This window comes from Chiloscyllium punctatum, chromosome 17 (genome assembly GCF_047496795.1).
Source record: "Chiloscyllium punctatum isolate Juve2018m chromosome 17, sChiPun1.3, whole genome shotgun sequence".
In the NCBI taxonomy this organism is placed as follows: domain Eukaryota; kingdom Metazoa; phylum Chordata; class Chondrichthyes; order Orectolobiformes; family Hemiscylliidae; genus Chiloscyllium; species Chiloscyllium punctatum.
Genome location: NC_092755.1, coordinates 69,079,788 through 69,100,213, shown reverse-complemented (window position 1 = coordinate 69,100,213; position 20,426 = coordinate 69,079,788). Strand labels below are relative to the sequence as shown.

Sequence of the window (20,426 nt, the reverse complement as noted above, 5' to 3'; positions counted from 1 at the left end):
AAAATTCTTTTATTTGGAAACTTGTGACTTATTCAAACTTTAAAAACATTCTCAATGTTTCTTAGTATTTTGTGCGTGGTAGATTAGCATTATGTTATCTATAAATACAAAATTTTTGTTTTTCCAGGAATTTAAGGATATTTTGCTGTATCTATGTGATACCTGTACTACACTTTTTGCATTCTTGGATATCTTTCCTGAAGCTAGTAGGACAATGCAAAAGCATGAATTTATTCATAGGTATGAAAGTATGTTTTTAAATGTCATTACTGAGCTTTTGGTTCTACTAATATTTCATTTAATCTTGTCCCTCTGTTCTAAATTATAGCATTTTCTCTTCCATTATTCTACTGCTGAACTTTTCCATATCTTTCAAACTGCCTGATGATTAGTTTCCATTATTCTTGTGCTGTTCTTGAAGCAATAACTTTTGACAGTGACAATATGGATCAACTCAGTGGTGCTGATGATTATTACTTCCCCCTTTCCAGAGAGATGACCTATGGAGGTAGTTTTCTTTTTGTCAAACAATCAGGGAATACTCCTCCTGTCTGTCCAATTCACTTGACATGTTAATGTATTGTGAGATTGGTTGCTGTCAACCCTTAATGCAGCAACAGGAGATTTTAACAAGCACATGTGAACCAAAATTCTTTAGAAAAAACTGTTTTTAAATTACATTGGAGTAATTTAGACTAATTCTTCTCCATGAAAACTGTTTCTCTTTATTTCTTGCAGGTTAGCCTCATTTTATGAAGTAATTGTCCCTGAACTAGAAAGTGCAATCAAAAAGAGACGATTCGATGAAACTAGGTAAAATATATTTCATGAAAGCTTTTTTTTAACTGTTTAATGTATCTAAATGCATTGAGCAATTCTCCTTGACCATTTTACAAAAAGAATCTCATATTCTCCAATTCTCAATTATTTGTGTTATGCCATGAAAAACTTTAGAACTTCAGTGTTTGAAAGCAGAAAAGTAGGATATTCAGATTGTTCTCTTTGCATCAGCAGACTCTGAAATAACTGTTCATTTATTCCTGTTTGCGATTTTACTCTGGACCATTTAAATTTTTGTCATGTACCTTACTGTTGTCACTGAATTTTCCTGTGTCTGCCAGGAATCCAAAACTCAGACCACATATGGATCCCGAAGTTTATCATCAAGGTTCCCACTAATGCAACTTTTGTGAGGTGGGTGCCTGGTTGGCAGTCTTAATGTTCTCTGAGCAATGAGGGTGGGTTTGTGAGGTAGGAGGCTGATAAGGCCTGCAGCACTGGTCAGCTGACAGGCCTACCTGGCAAAGTGGACAGTACTGAGACAGAATTACATGAACAAGGTTGCTGACAAGGCCATTCGGCTTATGGAGTCTGCACTGACCCGTTGAAGAGCATCCTATCCTTAACCCCCTCATTTAAAATAGCAAATCCACCTAGCCTGCATAATCTTGGACACTATGGCCAATTCTGCTAACCTGCACATCTTTGGAATGGGAGGAAACCAGAGCACCCGGATGAAACCCGTGCGGTCACGTGCAAATTCCACACAAACAATTGCCCGAGGCTGGAGTCAAACCCATATCCCTGGCACTGTGAGGCAGCTGTGTTAACCATTGAGTCATGGTGTTGCCCAATTTTCTTCTGAAAATTTACTATTAAGCCAGGTCCAGAAGGACATTGTGGTCCTCATTCTGGCCTCGTTGTTGTGGGTCATTCATTGAACTAGGTAAGAGGAGGCACCAAAGGCCTTCTGGCTTGCTATCAGGATCCTATTTCCCAAGTGACATGCTAAATGGGACAGACTTTAAGCAGATCTTCCAGGTCAAGATTGAGACACTGTAGGTGTCCCAGAGGTGTTCCCAGAAATATTCCGCAAGTTGGCGGCCTGTCTCCCCAATGTAGAGGAGACTACACCGGGTGCAGTGGATACAGTAAATGATGTGTGTGGAGGTGCAGGTGAATTTGCAACGGATACAGAAGGATCCATTGGGGCCTTGGAGGGAGGTGAGGGGGGGAGGTGTGGGCGCAAGTTTTGCACTTCTTGCAGTTGCAGGGGAAGGTGCCGGGAGTGGAGGTTGGGTTGGTGGGGGGTGTGGACCTGATGAGGGGGTCGTGGAGGGAGTGGTCTCTCCTGAATGCTAATAGGGGTGGAGAGGGAAATATATCCCTGGTGGTGGGGTCAGTCTGGAGGTGGCGGAAATGACAGAGGATGATACGATGTATTAGGAGAGACCACTCCCTCTGCAACTCCCTCATCAGGTCCACACCACCCACCAACCCAACCTCCACTCCCGGCACCTTCCCCTGCAACCGCAAGAAGTGCAAAACTTGCGCCCTCACCTCCCTCCAAGGCCCCAATGGATCCTTCTATATCCGTCGCAAATTCACCTGCACCTCCACACACATAATTTACTGCATCCGCTGCACCCGATGTGGTCTCCGCTACATTGGGGAGACAGGCCGCCACCTTCGGAACGTTTCAGGGAACACCTCTGGGACACCTGCACCAACCAACCCAACCACCCCGTGGCTGAACACTTTAGCTCCCCCTCCCACTCCGCCAATGACATGCAAGTCCTTGGCGTCCTCCATCGCCAGACCCTGGCCACACGATGCCTGAAGGAAGAGAGCCTCATCTTCCGCCTAGGAACCCTCCAACCACACAGGATGAATGTAGATTTCTCCAGCTTCCTCATTTCCCCTGTCCCTACCTTATCTCAGCACCACCCTCTTGACCTGCAATCTTCTTCCACGATCTCTCCGCCCCCACCCTCTCTTCGGCCTATCACCCTCCCCCTCACCTCCTTCCACCTATCGTATCCCCAGCACCCCTTCCCCTTACCTTTTATCTCAGCCCGCTTGGCACACCAGCCTCATTCCTGAAGAAGGGCTTATGCCCAAAATGTCGATTCTCCTGCTCCTCTGATGCTGCCTGGCCTGCTGTGTTTTTCCAGCACCACATTTTTCAGCTGCTTGATTGGCTTTACATCCACAAGCATCCACTTCCTCCACCATCAACACACAGTAGCAGCAGTGTGTGCTATCCACAAGGTGCTATGCAGAACTTTTCCAAAGATCCTCAAGCAATATCTTCCAAACCCATGGCCACTTCCATCTAGAAGGATAGAGCAAAGATACATGAGCACACCACCATCTTTAAGTTCTCCACCATCTTGATTTGGAAATACGTTGTCATTCCTTCACTGTCACTGGGCCCAATTCATGGAATTCCCTTCCTAATGGTATTGTGGGTCAACCCACAGCAGATGGACTGCAGCAGTTCAAGAAGACAGCTGACCACCACGTTCTCAAAGGCAACGAGGGACAGGCAACAAGTGCTGCAAGCCAGCAAAGCCCACCTCTCACAAATGAGTTTTAAAAAAAAAACATGAGGTTGACCTTCAAACTTGTAAGATGCCATTGGAAATGCTAGCGGGTTTGGTAAGTACACCTAAGTGGAGCCTAATTGGTTACTGCTCATGTTGAGCAGACTGCTAATTCCCTTGGTAGTTATTTCATTTGAGGACCGAGGGAACCATGGTAAAAAGCAAAATTTCATATACAAACGTTCTGGTTTGGATTCCAACCTGGATCCTTGAGGCGAAAGTTTAGTATATTTATCCACTCTCCTATTTCCTATTTCTCTCCAGTTTCTTATTTAGACTCTTCAGGTTATTAGAATACACTGACCAATAAACATTCAAAGAGGAGTAGAAATGTTGTTGTGTAAAGCAAGAATTGATGCAAGATTAGATAATCAGAAGGTCCTACAATCTGCCTGACTTTGTCTCCCCTAACTACACTGAAGCTATTAGTTTTGTGAATATATTTTTCTCTTCAGTTTACAGGAAAATTTATGGAAGAGGCTTTCTCACTCAAGGAAAAAAATGATTGAAGCTTTTCATTGTATCATTAACAATATGTGCCTTCAACCTATTCTAGAAAATGGGTAAGGGAGCAGCAACTCTGAATTTACTTATTTTTGTGGAAAACTATATTGACATATTCTCTGTAGATATTACATCAAGTGAACTTAGATGTGAATCATGTACATTTTATTTCGAAGCTGTGGCTTGGTTTAGAGCTGAACTTACCGAATGTCAGTATGTCTGCTTTGTTTCATCTGTGAGTGTTAGTAAGCTGCTCTGTTATTCTCTTCATCCAGTAATGTGTCATTCATGGTTCAAATGTTTATACCTCTCCCTTTGACCTTATGAGAAAAATCTGTGTCTGTTGACACTACATGCATGGTCACTATGCACCGCTCAAATTTGTGCATACCTGTGTTCACTGGATGTGGTGCACTCTTTCCCCCATTTTTTTTCTTTCCTCACTTGGTGTGTCATTCCCAACCCCCCGACCCCATTCCCTCAAGTTCTGTTTAGTAGTGCTTCTTTACGCATGTGTAGTTCTTTTGTGTACAACACCATCAGAGTTCCACATGGTGATCTGGCATTTCTGGAATTGTATGCATGTTTCAGTCCTGGCACATATGTGCACCTGCAAGATGGCTGTCAGCAGGCATTAGCATAAAATAATTACAGCTAAGCTAATCTGTGTTTAACTCCAGCTTGTTTGAATTGATTTTTACATCCAGAATTGCATGTCATCTTCACACTAAATGCTTAAAAAGCTATTGTTAGTAAGAATGAAATGGAGCTGACGAGATCTTTTGAAGAACTGGATTAGGATTTAATTAATCGCTTAAGAGGGTCCTTTCTGAGCAAGTAAATAGAATTGTATTCAAATTGATTCCTCTTTCTACCAATATATGCCCATTTGCAACTTAATTTCTAACTTCCCATTCTCCTCTTTTCATCCCTATGTAGGCATGAAACCCTATGGCCATATAGTGGAAGCATCTCTATCTATCTGATGCAGAGTATAGTGAGCAGCAATTCTTATTTCTGAATGACAATCTTGTTATGAAACACCAGATCATAAGATCAGAAACTCTCTTGAACATAATTTGTTTATCCCCTTCTCCCAATACGCAAACAGGCCTGCCCAATATATTAGTTTGAGCCTGTTCATATCATTTAGAATAGTTTTCCTTTTCTGTGATGGAAATGATTCCACGTTCCTCCATTTTGAGAACTTCATTGACATTTATGACTTTGCTAATACATTTGAATACTTCGACCTAAGGCTGTCCTGCCTAAGTGATTTCCTTTTCATTTATACCATGCTACACTTTTTAATGTAGTCACTCTCTGTTCCTTTCCCATGCTAGATTTTTCTCCAATCTTTTTAAAAATAAGTAACCTTTTTCCAGATTACTACTTTTCTTAACTACCCGAGTCTTGTGTTTCTTACGTAGAATATTCTCTGATCACTCCCGGTGTGTATACCAGAGTTAAGCTGAGGCTCTCTTCCATAGGACATGCTGGGATCCTTGAATTGTTCACCCCATTTATCAGTACATCTCCCCTCAACTCTCTAGGAGAATGTCTTCTCCTCATTCTCTGCCCTCTCTTTGCATTTGCTAGATCATCATCTGCTTTTTTTGTTAGCTAAGACAAAGTCTCAATAATATCCTAACAACATCTCTGCCCTCGGCTTTTCAGAGGGACCATTCTTTCCAGAATGCACCTGTTCACTCTTTAAGCACCCATGATTCCTACATTGCTGCGGAACCGCTTTTGACATGTTTTTGGCAAAGAAGCATTTAGAACATATTTTCATCCAAGGTGTGTGCAAATCAAGGATCCCAGCATTTGTCCTGGGTATCACCATATTTTTAGTTTGATACACTTAGTTCTGCCATGATATCTTAAATTTCGAACTTCTAACTTCCAAGAAGTACAACTTAGTTTGTATCAAATCTTTTTAAAATCCTCTCTTAAAGTTAAATTTATCTAGTATTATATTTGAATAAAACAGTTCTGTTTAGTATAGAAAATTCATTTATAGGTAATTGCTTTCAAGAAATAATTTTTCATGAAAGTTTTTCTCGTATTAAGACTTTTTCTCTCTTTTTCTGTTGTGTAGATCTGATAATATTCTGCCTTTTATAGAAGATTTCCTTCAGATCTTTACAGCTCTGCTACACCAGAAACGGTAAGGGCACAGTAAACGAATGGAAAGTTTAGAGTATATTATCAACAGAGTTTTTATATGTACCCTGTATTTAGAACAGTAACCACAACTCTTATTTACATACTTTTATAAATGCAGTAAATATTCAAGGGGGTAGGTCTGAAAGTATGTTTTAATTTAGGATAGAGAAATAAAGATTTAGAGAGGATATTGCAGAGCTTGGAACCTAGCTAATGAAAATACTGCAAAGTGGTAGGTAAAGTGAGGGGATGGTTGCAAAAGGGACCAGAGTTAAAGGTGTGATTTAGGGCAGGTGACTGTCAGAGATAGAATGGAGCGAATTCATAGAGTAATCTGAATCCTAGGATGAAAATGTGAAATAAAAGGTGTTGGCAAATTAGATCAAGTGAAGATCAATGAGCAGAGGGATAATGGGTGAACAAGACTTAGTATGGATTAGTGACTGACACAGACAGTGCAGTTTTAGACAGGCAGAACCTTGTGGACAGGGAAAATGGATCCAGCAAGGAATCTGTCAAAATAAACAATCCTGAAAATGACAAAGGTGTGATGAGGTCTTTGGTAACAGATGAGCTGAGGTAGGGGCAGAAGCGAATGATTTTACATAGATGGAAGTGAATCATATGTGAGGGAGGTGTTGTTAAAGCTCAGTTTAGAAGTTCAAATGCAAAAGCCAAAAAATTGACCTTGTTGATAAAATAATAAATTACTGAAAATATGAAGTGTTCATTTCAAAGTTGGAACAACTTAGCAGATAAGACATCTGCAGTGCAATGATGATATTGATTTGATTAGATTAGATTAGATTCCCTACAGTGTGGAAACAGGCCCTTCGGCCCAACAAGTCCACACCGACCCTCCGAAGAGTAACCCACCCAGACCCATTTCCCTCTGACTAATGCACCTAATACAATGGGCAATTTAGTATGGCAAATTTGCCTAACCTGCACATCTTTGGACTGTGGGAGGAAACTGGAGCACCGGAGGAAACCCACACAGACACGAGGAGAATGTGCAAACTCCACACAGACAGTCACCCAAGGCTGGAATCGAACTCAAGTCCATGGTGCTGTGAGGCTACAGTGCTAACCACTGAGCCACTGTGCCGCCCCTGATGAACAGCTTATGAGAAGAAACCAAGCAAAAAGGAAGGGTGGAGAGATAAATAATATCCTGCATTAGGCCTGTTTTTTTGAATTCCTGACATTGGAAAAGATTACATTTCTGGTGAAAAATTATAGCAATGGCTAAAGCATGGAATTGTTAAAGTCAATGTTGAAGTGACACTAACAAAAGTAAGAGGCCAAGAATGGAGAGGTCAAAATAAGTTTGTTGTATGGGCTGAATAAATTAAGAGTTTTTTTTTGTTTTAGTACTGTTAACACGTTGGCTTATGGGAAAGACATGACATTCTACAAGTTCTCTTGTGTGGCTGTTAACTGTTTATCATTTTTCCTATAGTTGCACTCTTCTGATACCTAATCTGAGGAAAAGCATATTTCTGTATTAATGGAACAAAAGACAACACAAGAAAATCTGTTTCCATAAGACTGACTTTATATAATATTACTGCACATTAAACTACAACAAAATTTCAGTATTTGGCAGCATATATACTATACTCAGCATATTCACTTCTTGTCTATTTATCCAAACTGGATAATCTCAGAGGTCAAAATTTCCTAATATTTAACTGAAAATAAACCCCACCACCAAGGATATATTTCCCTCCCCACCCTGTCAGCGTTCCGGAAGGACCGCTCCCTCCGCGACTCCCTTGTCGGGTCTGCGCCCCCCACTGGCCCAGCTTCCACTCCTGGCACCTTCCCCTGCAACCGCAGGAAATGCGAAGCTTGCGCCCACACCTCCCCTTCACTTCCCTCCGGAGCCCCAAGGGATCCTTCAATATCCATCAGAAATTCACCTGCACCTTCACACACATAATTTACTGCATCCGCTGCACCCGATGTGGCCTCCTATACATTGAGGAGTCAGGCCGCCTACTTGTGGAACGTTTCAGAGAACACCTCTGGGACACCTGCACCAACCAACCCAACAGCCCCGTTGCTGAACACTTTAGCTCCCCCTCCCACTCCGCCAATGACATGCAGGTCCTTGGCCTCCTCCATCGCCAGACCCTGGCCCCACGACGCCTGGAGGAAGAGCGCCTCATCTTCCGCCTAAGAACCCTCCAGCCACAGGGGATGAATGCGAATTTCTCCAGCTTCCTCCTTTCCCCTCCCCCCATTTCCCATTTGCAATGGTGGGATTTTAACCTTTTCTAGGTCCCGGCCCTCGGACTCAGCACCGCCTTCTTGGCCTGCAGTCTTCTTCCCGACCTCTCCACCCCCACCCCTTCTCTGGCCTGTCACCCTCGACTTAAACTCCTTCCACCTATCGCATTCCTAACGCCCCTCCCCCCAAGTCCCTCCTCCCTACCTTTTGTCTTGGCCTGCTTGGCACACCCTCCTCATTCCTGAAGAAGGGCTTGTGCCCGAAATGTCGATTCTCCTTCTCCTTTGATGCTGCCTGACCTGCTGCGCTTTTCCAGCAACACATTTTTAAGTTTTCAGTTTTGTCAGTCTTTTTTTCTTCAGTGAATGGCCTAAGAATCATAAGTCAGGAGTACATTTATATTGACATCCACAATGCTATCTATTTCAAGAACAAAAGCTTTATATATACTATCTAAAAATGACAATGAATTTATGTGATGACTTATAAATTATTAGTAGCAGTTCTGCCAAGGTCCAGAATTGTGAAATAAAAGAATTGGCTATGCTAAGGGATGTGCATTGTGGTTTACAGAATTGATTATGAAAATCAACAGATTTCTACCCATTGAGGGAGGCAGCATGGTGGTTTTGTCACTGGACTGGTAATCCAAAGCATTAGCTTTGGAGACATAGGTTAAAATCCCACCATTGCAAATGGGAAGTTTAAATTAAATTTGCAAATCTGGTATTGAAAGCTAGTCTCAGTAATGGTGATTGTAACATCACCTGTTTCATTTGGGTAAGGAAATCAGTCATTCTTACTTACTCTGGCCTGCGTTTGACTCTCAACATTTCTCTCAGCACTGTATAGTTGACTCTTTTCTCTGAAATGGCCTGGTATGCCTTTCAGTTCAAAGACCAATTAGGAATGGGTAACAAATGCTGGCCTGCTGCTAATGCCCACGTCCCATAAGAAAATTTTAAAAAATTAATAATAATTTTTCTTCGACTGTATTCTATATCATACCTAATATTCATAAAACAATGAAGTAGTGACTCCTTTGAAATTTTTTAAAGAAATCTAGGTAGAGAACAAAAGTCAATCTATCATGACAAACCTTTTAGAAATGGTGTCACATTCACAATTGAAAAATGATCGTTGTTGTGTGCATCTTAACCTAGGGTATGTTACTCCATTGCTCAGCATAATTTTTACGTTAACAGGGTACAGTAGTGACTCAATATAGTTCAATACTGTAGATTTACACCCAGTGCTGATCAATGACCAAATTGCAAAGATTGCTATAATAATGTGCATCCCTGATATTTTTGTTAATTGTATTGAATCTGCAGCTGCAGGAGGCTGTTGTATAAATTTGAGAGAAACTACAAGGTGAAAAGTAAATTTTTGCAGCTTATGAACACAGTATAAATGTATAAATCAACACGGTCTAAATTACTTCAACAAATTGAGAAGGAAGCTTTCTCAATATCTAAAATACAAATATTTTCAGAATTGTTCTTGAACGTTGTCTGTACTGACTACCTGTATCTACATGCCAAAATACCATTTTGGGTATAATCATTACAAATGATAAAAATCAATTATTTCTTTCTGAAATTATAAATGCTGTGGTTGTGCACAAAAATGTACTATTAAATATAACTTCAAAAAATATGTTCTGCATCAAATCTCTTTATTTTTTACACAGGTTTCTGACAGACTATGATGAACAATTTCCAGTGGCTGATGATATCAGCCTTCTACAACAGGCATTTCCGGTGCTGTATCCTTTGCTGTTTGGTTTGGAAGTTCGTGACAGCTAAAATTGGAATTTTGGGCCTTGATTAAGAATGGAGGAAAAAAAAGAAAACTAAATGTAGCAAGATAGTACATTTCTTTATGGTCCTTTTAAAAATATGATTTAGATAACTTAACTTAATCTATAAATGTAATTTACAAATTATGTGAGGTGATGAATTGCTGCAAGTTCTTTAGAACAGTGATATCACTTATCGCTCCATAATAATGTTTTGATATTTTTTCAATGATTGGACAAACATGCTTTCCAATCTGATACCATGATAGAAATTACTTGGCTATTAGCGATGAAATGCAGATGTTGCGCTCTTTGGTGAATTGTTATTTTCATTGGTTTTAAAAGCTACATTACAACTTCTGAGAAAAAATATTGAATATGGATATTGGAAAAGGACAGTGGTACTTACATGTTCAAAGCATATAAGCTGTTGACCTCAAACCAGCAGTTTATTTATTCCATACACAGACTAATATTTTAAAGGAAGAGAAACTTAATGAAAGATAGAGTCCAACAATTTGTATATTGGAGCTATATTGAACAGCTACCTAATAAATATTATTAGGATATTATTTTATTAGGATAATATTTATCCCAAATAAAACTCAACTTAATTGTGCACCTTTGTTTTGTACATTTTTATTTCTTTGTTCTAAACTTCCATGTTAAGAAGTGCAGTCATTAGAGTTGCATTTTTAATTTCTGTTCTCATGCCTGTCCAATGATGTGACCATGACCAATTGAAAAATGCTCCAGTTCTCTTGAATGTGAAGAAAACAAGGAAATATTATGTCAATTTCTGTAGCTTTTGTTAGCACTGTGTATAATTGGAATGGAGAGAGAAGTGATATCACTGTTCTAAAGAAACTGTGGCATGCATTCCATTTGTAATTGGAAGGTGTTGCTTTTGAACTTATTTGGAGCACTGTCTTTTATACAGCTAATATTTAATTGGCATAGGAGGTTTAAACATGGAGAAAATTAATCTTGTTAAGAAACTGAAATGGATTTATAAATAGGGGTTGGAGTTAATGACAAATTTGGAGAAAAAAGTTTAGGCAATTTTCAGGAATAAATCTTGCTAAAGAAAATTGTAAAGAACAAAACAATTATTTCTCCGTATGAAAATCTTTTGTTAATCTCTCAATTCATAGTCATGGAATTGTTATAGGGAGAAGGACACCATTTAGTCTATTGTGACTGCACTGGCTCTCTGCTTACTTCAATTGTTGTAAGTATAAAGTGTGTACCAACGTACACCTTATACAAAGTTTTTTGTGTTTATCTTAACTTAAATTATAGTGATGAAACTAGAACATCGTACATCATCAAAGCTGTTGACAGTGCCTGGGAAGCTAGTGGTAGGAGCAAGCCTACCTTTGCCACTGGAAATACTCATGTTTCACATGCCTCTGATAGCAATGAGGTTTCAGCAGTAAATGGTGAAACAGAGCAAGAACTTAAACAGCCAGGATATGAAATTGATGACTATGTAAGTACCAAATAGGATTGAATTGTAAATTTACCCAACAATTGGGTGAGCTTTACTGACCAGGAAGATAACCATTTCAAACTGGTCTTGGTTGCTAACAAGGGTTAATTGACATCACTGGCCCTCTTTGAGGGAGGGAATAATTGGCAAATATTCCCTTCCTGATTGATATCTAAATGACTAATATTAAAAAATATATATGTGAATATTTGGTGAGATCAAGATTATGTTTGGAGTCTTATAGTCACACTGGTTGAATAGGCTACACTCGTTGTCAAGATGCTCTGTCTGGGATGATGTCATGATGTTGAGCCAATTGAACTCCTGAGTTGTCCCAGTTCTATAACTCTATGCTAGCGCCCCTCTAAAGTATGAAGGAGGAGAAAGTGAGGACTGCAGATGCTGGAGATCAGAGCTGAAAAATGTGTTGCCTGAAAAGCGCAGCTAAAGTGTCTGAACACTCCCCCTCCCACTCCGCCAAGGACATGCAGGTCCTTGTCCTCCTCCATCGCCAGACCACGGCAACACGACACCTGGAGGAAGAGCGCCTCATCTTCCGCTTAGGAATCCTCCAACCACAAGGGATGAACGCAGAATTCTCCAGCTTCCTCATTTCCCCTTCCCCCCCACCTTATCTCAGTCCCAACCCTCGGACTCGGCACCCCCTTCTTGACCTGCAATCTTCTTCCCAACCTCTCCGCCCCCACCACCTCTCCGGCCTATCACCCTCACCTTAACCTCCTTCCACCTATCGCATTCTCAATGCCCCTCCCCCAAGTCCCTCCTCCCTACCTTTTTTCTTAGCCTGTTTGGCACACCAGCCTCATTCCTGAAGAAGGGCTTATGCCCGAAACGTCGATTCTCCTGCTCCTTGGATGCTGCCTGACCTGCTGCGCTTTTCCAGCAACACACACTAAAGTATGAAGCTTGGTTTCAAAAGAACCATATTATGTTGGTTAATCAGTTCTTCAGTTTAAAGTTTTGTTCTAGTAAGATCATTTAAATTAGAGAGAGTCACAGTTACCATTTTGTGTAAACATGTTATTACTGTGTTTCCAAAAGATCACAATATTAGATCAGAGTTATTCAAACTGAAACACCCTATGACTTTTGAGGTGGGCATTGAATGCATAGAATGGTTTGGAAAAGAAAGTAAAATTAGCAGAGATAAAGGTTTACCTGGCAGGTTTACTCCTAGCATTTATGACACATTTTGGCTGGTAGGAACCAGATTTTTGACTGAAGCAGCGAGTGCAATGAGTGAAAGCAATAGTTCATTAAAAAGTTTGTGGTAAGCAATTCTAAATATTGCTCATTGCATGTGCATACATACAATATTTTCCAAAGTCTACAAATCTTTTGTCAAGGAGATGCTAGACTAACAATCTAGAAACCTAGACTAATTCTCTGGGAATACACATTTAAATTTCTGGCAGCTGGTGAAATTTAACTTGAATTTCTTTATATCTAGGCTCAGGAATGGTGACCATAATAAATGTGGAATAATAAGAAATATGTAAATGAGGTGGTTTAACTGATGACCTGTTGAGACCTAAGTAGATGAGAAAACATCAGACTAAAGCTTGTAAAGAGAATGGTCAAACAGAGGAGTGTATTTAGTAGCCTGCAGTGTATAGTTATAAATAGAGGAGTGCTACAATACATCAGGAGTAGAAGAGCCCTTCTTAGAGAAAAGAAACACATCATCCCAGAGCTTATTTATGTGCAAACATGCAAAGCTCAACACTATCTAAATGTGCAGGTAGCAGTTTGGCTTAAAGCCCAAGATGAATCAACAACTGTCATAAATTGTTACAAAATTCTATCCGGTTCACTGAATTCCCTGAATGAAGTCTGCCATTGATGCGATCCACTTGTCCCTCTCAACCCACAGTCATGTGAGTGACTTTTAATTGCCTTCTGAAATGGCCTAGGAACTCACTAAGTTCAAGGTAATGCTGACATCCTATGAAATAATTTTTTAAAATTTGTAAGAGAAAGATATATTTAGAAAAATAATCTTCTCAAATTAATTGAATTGACGAACTGGCCAAGAATAAAACTTAGTAACAATTCTGAAATTCAAGTACAAATTGTTATTTGAAAGTTTACAAGCTTTACTCTTTTGAGGAAGTCTGACAGTTCTAAAGAAGTCATATTGAACTTGACCATTAACACACTTCCTCTCTCCATTTTTTTTGTTGTTTTCTGTTATGCATGGTTTCATTGTTCATGATTCTGGATTAGTGGTGCTGGAAGAGCACAGCAGTTCAGGCAGCATCCAAGTAGCTTCGAAATCGACGTTTCGGGCAAAAGCCCTTCATCAGGAATCGTTGCTCATGATTGCCTAATGCCTCCATAGATAGGAGAATGTGATGACATCATCACAGCTTATCTAGCTACTTTGCATTGTAAATCTGGGTATTGGAGAATATATAATGGGGAAACAAATAATGTGAAGTGCATGCAGACTGAAGTTTAACTAGTATTGTATTCTTTTATACAGATTATTATCTTAAAGCTTAAGTCTGAAATTAAATTTGGAGTGGATTAATATCTCGGTCAGAATGAATTCAGTTAAAATATGAAAAAATAGCTTTTTTAAACTGCTTACTGGAATTATATATGTTTTCATTCCTGATTTTATAAATAGTGTGCAGGTGCAACAGCTGCCAAAATAACAGGAGTCGAGCTGGAATCTTTAATTTCTCAGGTGAAGGACATTCTACCACACCTTGGTGAAGGCTTTGTTCTTGAATGTCTGGAAGAATATAATTATGATGCTGAAAAAGTAATTAATGATATCCTTGAAGATAAAATAGCGCCTTCCCTTCGCAAGCTAGACAGAACTCTTCAGAGGTAAGAAATCAAGATGCATGTCTTCAGATTGAAGGTTTGTTTTCAAAATACTTCTGATCATTTATACTTAAATGCAAATTTTCAAGCTTCAGCTATACTTGACCTATAGTCTGTGATGGATTTCTCAGCTGGAACCAGATTCTTTGGTCTTGATGTCTAAGCCTGTCCCTGAGTGCGCTCAACAAAATGTTTAGTTGCATTTGTTGCAGTTATCTATTTGAATCTTGAATCTAGATTCTACTTTAGGAACTCCGATCTGTCAAATTCACAAGGACAAAGCTTATTGTTTTAACTATTTACATTTTCTGATTGAATGAATGTCTCTAACACAACACATCAGAATATAAGCCCGTGCTGCATGTGGTCTGCACAACTGTGTCTAAATGCCACTTTATCCATAGGGTTCTTTTATCATTTCATTAAATGTTTTGCAAATAATGTGCAATGTTTGTACTTGTATTCCCATTGTACTTAAGCTGACATAAATATCAATTGGATAAATGTAAAATAATAGCAATTTGCCACTGGAACCGTTGCCGTTTGTTTATATAGTCTTAGTTTGTGAAAATGCAAACTGGAAATGAGGAGAATTAAATGAGAATTGAATGAAATATATTAACTGCTTTCTTATGTAGTTAGTGTCCAAACTGACACAGAATTTTTTACATTTACAGTTCCAAAATGATATGGGGTAAAAGTGTAAATATATACAGAACATTTATATGGATATGTAAAAGGCTTTCTATTTCCTAGTTTTACACAACTTTGTTTTTATTATCTGATCTTGAATAATCAACATAATTTGACTTATTTAATCACCACAACCAGTACGTCTCTAATTTGATGAATACATGGCAGGTCATTCACTATTGTTTTAAAATAACAAATCTTTCACCATAAACAGTAATTATGAGAGATGAAGGCCTTTTAAAAATAAATAATTTCATGAAATTTTGACAGGCTCACTTTGCTGTAACATTTAAACTAGAGCTCCTGTCCACCGAAAACAAACTGCAGGTGCTGGTATAAGTTGTGTCTTCTTTGTTTCCACCCTTTATCTCCCAGTGATTTAAGTTGTTTCAAGGTCTGCAGGATGGCTGATATGTCATCAGATGTGTTTGTAAACCGATGTAAACAAGTGTATGTACTTAAGATACTTCTGAATTGAAGGCTTCAAATACAAATGTTTCTCAAGGTAATTTCTATTTTTAATTAATGTGGGGAAGCTCATTAAACATGCTTACACTTGGTGGTTACCCATACACTTAGGTGCATTTAGGTACTACCCTTCTACTTAGTGGTTAGCTTGTGTTTTAAAAGCTTAAAAAGGTATTAGTATCAAAGGGTACCACATAAACCCAAAAATATACTGACCACAGGATTTAGGTAATTGGGTTTCTCACACAGTGACACAATATCTTTTAGAGACATTTTGAACATCTTTTAATTCCAACTCAGAATACAGTTAATTGTAAATTCCTAAAATTTAAGTTTTTTTGTATTTTTAACCCTAATGATCTCCACACTTGATGTTTTGTAATTTTTCTGAGTCTTTCTTGTCATAAAGTGATGTAGATTACAGTATCCGATTCAATTGCAAAATAAGTTCGCAATATGTTTTTAAAGGATGCCTGATAGAATTTAATAGTCTTCTAAATACAAATTGTAGGTACAGTGCCAAACTATTTTGTATACTTTGTTGTTATTAGGCAGGTGAAAAAAGAACAGGAATCGATTCTGTCAGCACGGCAAAATGTATTTGACTATGATGAGTTTGATGTCTTCAGCAAAACTTCTGTTGACATGTCCAAAATATGGAAAGGAAAGAAGTAAGTTCGCTACCTAATTAAATTACGAGTTGTGATTATTATGGAAGTGTCAGATTGGATCCTAATCAGTGTTCCACTAAGCTTCACAGCTGTAGAACAACCTGAAAGTTCCACACAGACCAACTGAGCATTGGCTGCTTTAATTTGTAATGACTGTACAAACAATTTAAAGTGTCTATGTGTTTAAACAAATCACCTGCACACATTCCAAACAAAGGGCTAAAATCATTTATCTTAATGGTTGATTCAAAGTTCTGTGTACTTGCAAGCAATACAAAGTGCAAATCTTTTAAATTGCAACCCTTTGATTATTTCAAAACTTAAAATGAGCTAAACATTGATTAAATAGCATGTCCCCTAATGCTTTAGTGATTGAATGCATAACACAATGACACACTTTTTGTGTTTTTTAATTTCTCTATTGAGTGCTTTTGCATTTACTTCCTCATGGGACAATGCAGTATGGACTGCATAACTACTGGTCATAGGACTGGGCATTACTGGTGGGAGCCTAGGAGGAGGAATATAATTATGCTGAATCTCCTCTTACAGTCATAGAGATGTACAGCATGGAAACAGACCCTTCGGTCCAACCTGTCCATGCCAACCAGATATCTCAACCCAAACTAGTCCCACCTGCCTGCACCCGGCCCATATCCCTCCAAACCCTTCCTATTCATATACCCATCCAAATGCCTCTTAAATGTTGCAATTGTACCAGCCTCCACCACGTCCTTTGGCAGCTCATTCCATACACGTACCACCCTCTGCATGAAAAGGGTGCCTCTTAGGTCTCTTTTATATCTTTCCCCTGTCACCCGAAACCTATGCCCTCTAGTTCTGGACTCCCCGACATCCGGGAAAAGACTTTGTCTATTTATCTTATCCATGTCTCTCATACTTTTGGAAACCTCGATAAGGTCACCCCTCAGCCTCTGATGCTCCAGGGAAAACAGCCCCAGCCTGTTCAGCCTCTCCCTATAGCTCAAATCCTCCAACCCTGGCAACATCCTTGTAAATCTTTTCTGAACCCTTTCAAGTTTCACAACATCTTTCCAATAGGAAGGAGACCAGTAATGCAAGCAATATTCCAACAGTGGCCTAACCAATGTCCTGTACAGCAACAACATGACCTCCCAATACTCAATTGGGACTCAATACTCTGACCAATAAAGGAAAGCATATCAAATGCCGCCTTCACTATCCTATCTACCTGCAATTCCACTTTCAAGGAGCTATGAACCTGCACTCCAAGGTCTCTTTGTTCAGCAACACTCCCTAGGACCTTACCATTAAGTGTATAAGTCCTGCCAAGATTTGCTTTCCCAAAATACAGTACTTCACATTTACCCGAATTAAACTCCATCTGCCACTCCTCAGCCCATTGGCCCATCTGGTCAAGATCCTGTTGTAATCTGAGGTAACCCTCTTCGCTGTCCACTACACCTCCAATTTTGGTGTCATCTGCAAACTTACTAACTGTACCTTTTATGCTCGCATCCAAATCATTTATGTAAATGACAAAAAGTAGAGGACCCAGCACCGATCCTTGTGGCACTCCACTGGTCACAGGCCTCCAGTCTGAAGAACAACCCTCCACCACCACCCTCTGTCTACCTTTTGAGCCAGTTCTGTAACCAAATGGCTAGTTCTCCCTGTATGCCATGAGATCTAACCTTGCTAAACATGGGGAACCTTGTCAAACGTCCTACTGAAGTCCATACAGATCACATTTACTGCTTTGCCCTCATCAGTCTTCTTTGTTACTTCTTCAAAAAACTCAATCAAGTTTGTGAGGCAGGATTTCCCACACACAAAGCCATGTTGACTATCCCTAAATCAGTCCTTGCCTTTCCAAATACATGGACATCCTGTCCCTCAGGATTCCCTCCAACAACTTGCCCACCACCGAGGTCAAGCTCACTGGTCTATAGTTCCCTGGCTTGTCTTTACCGCCCTTCTTAAACAGTGGCACCTCCACTGGAGGTTTGCCAACCTCCAGCCTTCTGGCACCTCACCTGTGACTATCAATGATACAAATATCTCAGCAAGAGGCCCAACAATCACTTCTCTAGCTTCCCACAGAGTTCTCGGGTACACCTGATCAGGTCCTGGGGATTTATCCACCTTTAACCGTTTCAAGACATCCAACACTTCCTCCTCTGTAATCTGGACGTTTTGCAAGAGGTCACCATCTATTTCCCTACAGTCTATATTTTCCATATCCTTTTCCACAGTAAATACTGATGCAAAATATTCATTTCGTATCTGCCCCATTTTCTGTGGCTCCATACAAAGGCCGCCTTGCTGATCTTTGAGGGGCCCTATTCTCTCCCTAATTACCCTTTTGTCCTTAATATATTTGTAAAAACTCTTTCGATTCTCCTTTAATTCTGTTTGTCAAAGCTATTTCATGTCCCCGTTTTTCCCTCCTGATTTCCTTCTTAAGTATACTCCTATTTTCTTTATACTCTTCTAAGGATTCACTCGATCTATCCTGTCTATACCTGACATATGCTTCCTTCTCTTTCTTAACCAAACCCTAATTTCTTTAGTCATCCAGCATTTCCTATACCTACCAGCCTTCTTTTTCACCCTGACAGGAATATACTTTGGTCGCTGGCCCCAAAGTTCTCCCCCACTGACACCTCAGTCACCTGCCCTGCCTTATTTCCCAAGAGTAGATCGGTTTTGCACCTTCTCTAGTAGGTACATCCAAATACTGAATCAGAAAATTGTCTTGTACACATTAAGAAATTCCTCTCCATCAAAACCTTTAACACTATGGCAGTCCCAGTCGATGTTTGGAAAGTTAAAATCCCCTACCATAATTACCCTATTATTCTTACAGATAGCTGAGATCTCCTTACAAGTTTGTTTCTCAATTTCCGTGTGACTATTGGGGGGTCTATAATACAATCCCAATAAGGTGATCATCCCTTTCTTATTTCTCATTCCATCCAAATAACTTCCCTGGATGTATTTCTGGGAATATCCTCCCTCAGCACAGCTGTAATGCTGTCCCTTATCAAAAATGCCACTCCCCCTCCTCTCTTGCCTCCCTTTCTATCCTTTATGTAGCATTTGTATCCTGGAACATTAAGCTGCCAGTCCTGCCCATCCCTGAGCCATGTTTCCGTAATTGCTATGATATCCCAGTCCCATGTTCCTAACCATGCCCTGAGTTCATTTTTGCCTTCCCTGTTAGGCCCCTTGCATTGAAATAAATGCAGTTTAATTTATTAGTCCTATCTTGTCCCTGCCTGCCCTGACTGTTTGACTCACTTCTGTTCTCAGCTGTATCCGTCTCAGATCGATCTCTTTCCTCACTATCTCCCTGGGTCCCATCGCCCCACCTTACTAGTTTAAATCCTCCCAAGCAGTTCTAGCATATTTCCCTGCCTTCCAATTTAGGTGCAATCCGTCCTTCTTGTACAGGTCACTTCTACCCCAAAGAGATTCCAATGATCCAAAAATATGAATCCTTCTCCCATACACCAGCTCCTCAGCCATGTATTCATCTGCTCTATCCTCCTATTCCTGCCCTCACTTGCTCATAGCACTGGGAGTAATCCAGATATTACTACCCTTGAGGACCTCCTTTTTAAATTTCTGCCTAACTCTCTGTAATCTCCCTTCAGAATCTCAACCTTTTCCCTTCCAATGTGGACTATGACCTCCTGCTGGCACCTCTTTCCCCCCCCCCCCCCTCTTGAGAATATTCTGCACCCTCTCTGACACATCCTTGATCCTGGCATCAGGGAAACAACACACCATTCTGCTTTTTCTCTGCTGGCCACAGAAATGTCTGTCTGTACCTCGGACTACAGAATCCCCTCATACATTGATCTCTTGGGAGCCGACATACCCCTCGTTGCATTAGAGCCAGCCTCAATACCACAAACTTGGCTGTTCGTGCTACGTTCCCCTGAGAACACATCACCCCCTACATTTTCCAAAACAGCATACCTGTTTGAAATGGGTGTATCCACAAAAGACTCCTGCACTAGCTGCCTACCCCTCTTACCCTTCCTGGAGTTAACCCATCTATGTGACTGTATCTGAGACTTTCCCCCCTTCCTATAACTGCCATCCATCACATACTGTTGCTGTTGCAAATTCCTCATCGCTTCTATCTGTCTCTCCACCC

At 40.0% G+C, this 20,426-nt stretch overlaps 1 protein-coding gene across 2 annotated transcripts in view; it reads left to right on the top strand.

Moving 5' to 3' along the window:
- Positions 1-20,426, top strand: part of ascc2 (activating signal cointegrator 1 complex subunit 2) — a 61,779-nt gene that overhangs the window by 26,945 nt on the left and 14,408 nt on the right. For both annotated transcript variants that reach the window (XM_072587374.1, XM_072587373.1), the window contains exons 8-15: positions 128-240; positions 739-813; positions 3,842-3,949; positions 5,992-6,060; positions 9,989-10,063; positions 11,399-11,588; positions 14,242-14,447; positions 16,157-16,276. In XM_072587374.1, coding sequence (XP_072443475.1) covers positions 128-240; positions 739-813; positions 3,842-3,949; positions 5,992-6,060; positions 9,989-10,063; positions 11,399-11,588; positions 14,242-14,447; positions 16,157-16,276 — 956 coding nt within the window. The remainder of the gene's footprint in view (positions 1-127; positions 241-738; positions 814-3,841; positions 3,950-5,991; positions 6,061-9,988; positions 10,064-11,398; positions 11,589-14,241; positions 14,448-16,156; positions 16,277-20,426) is intronic.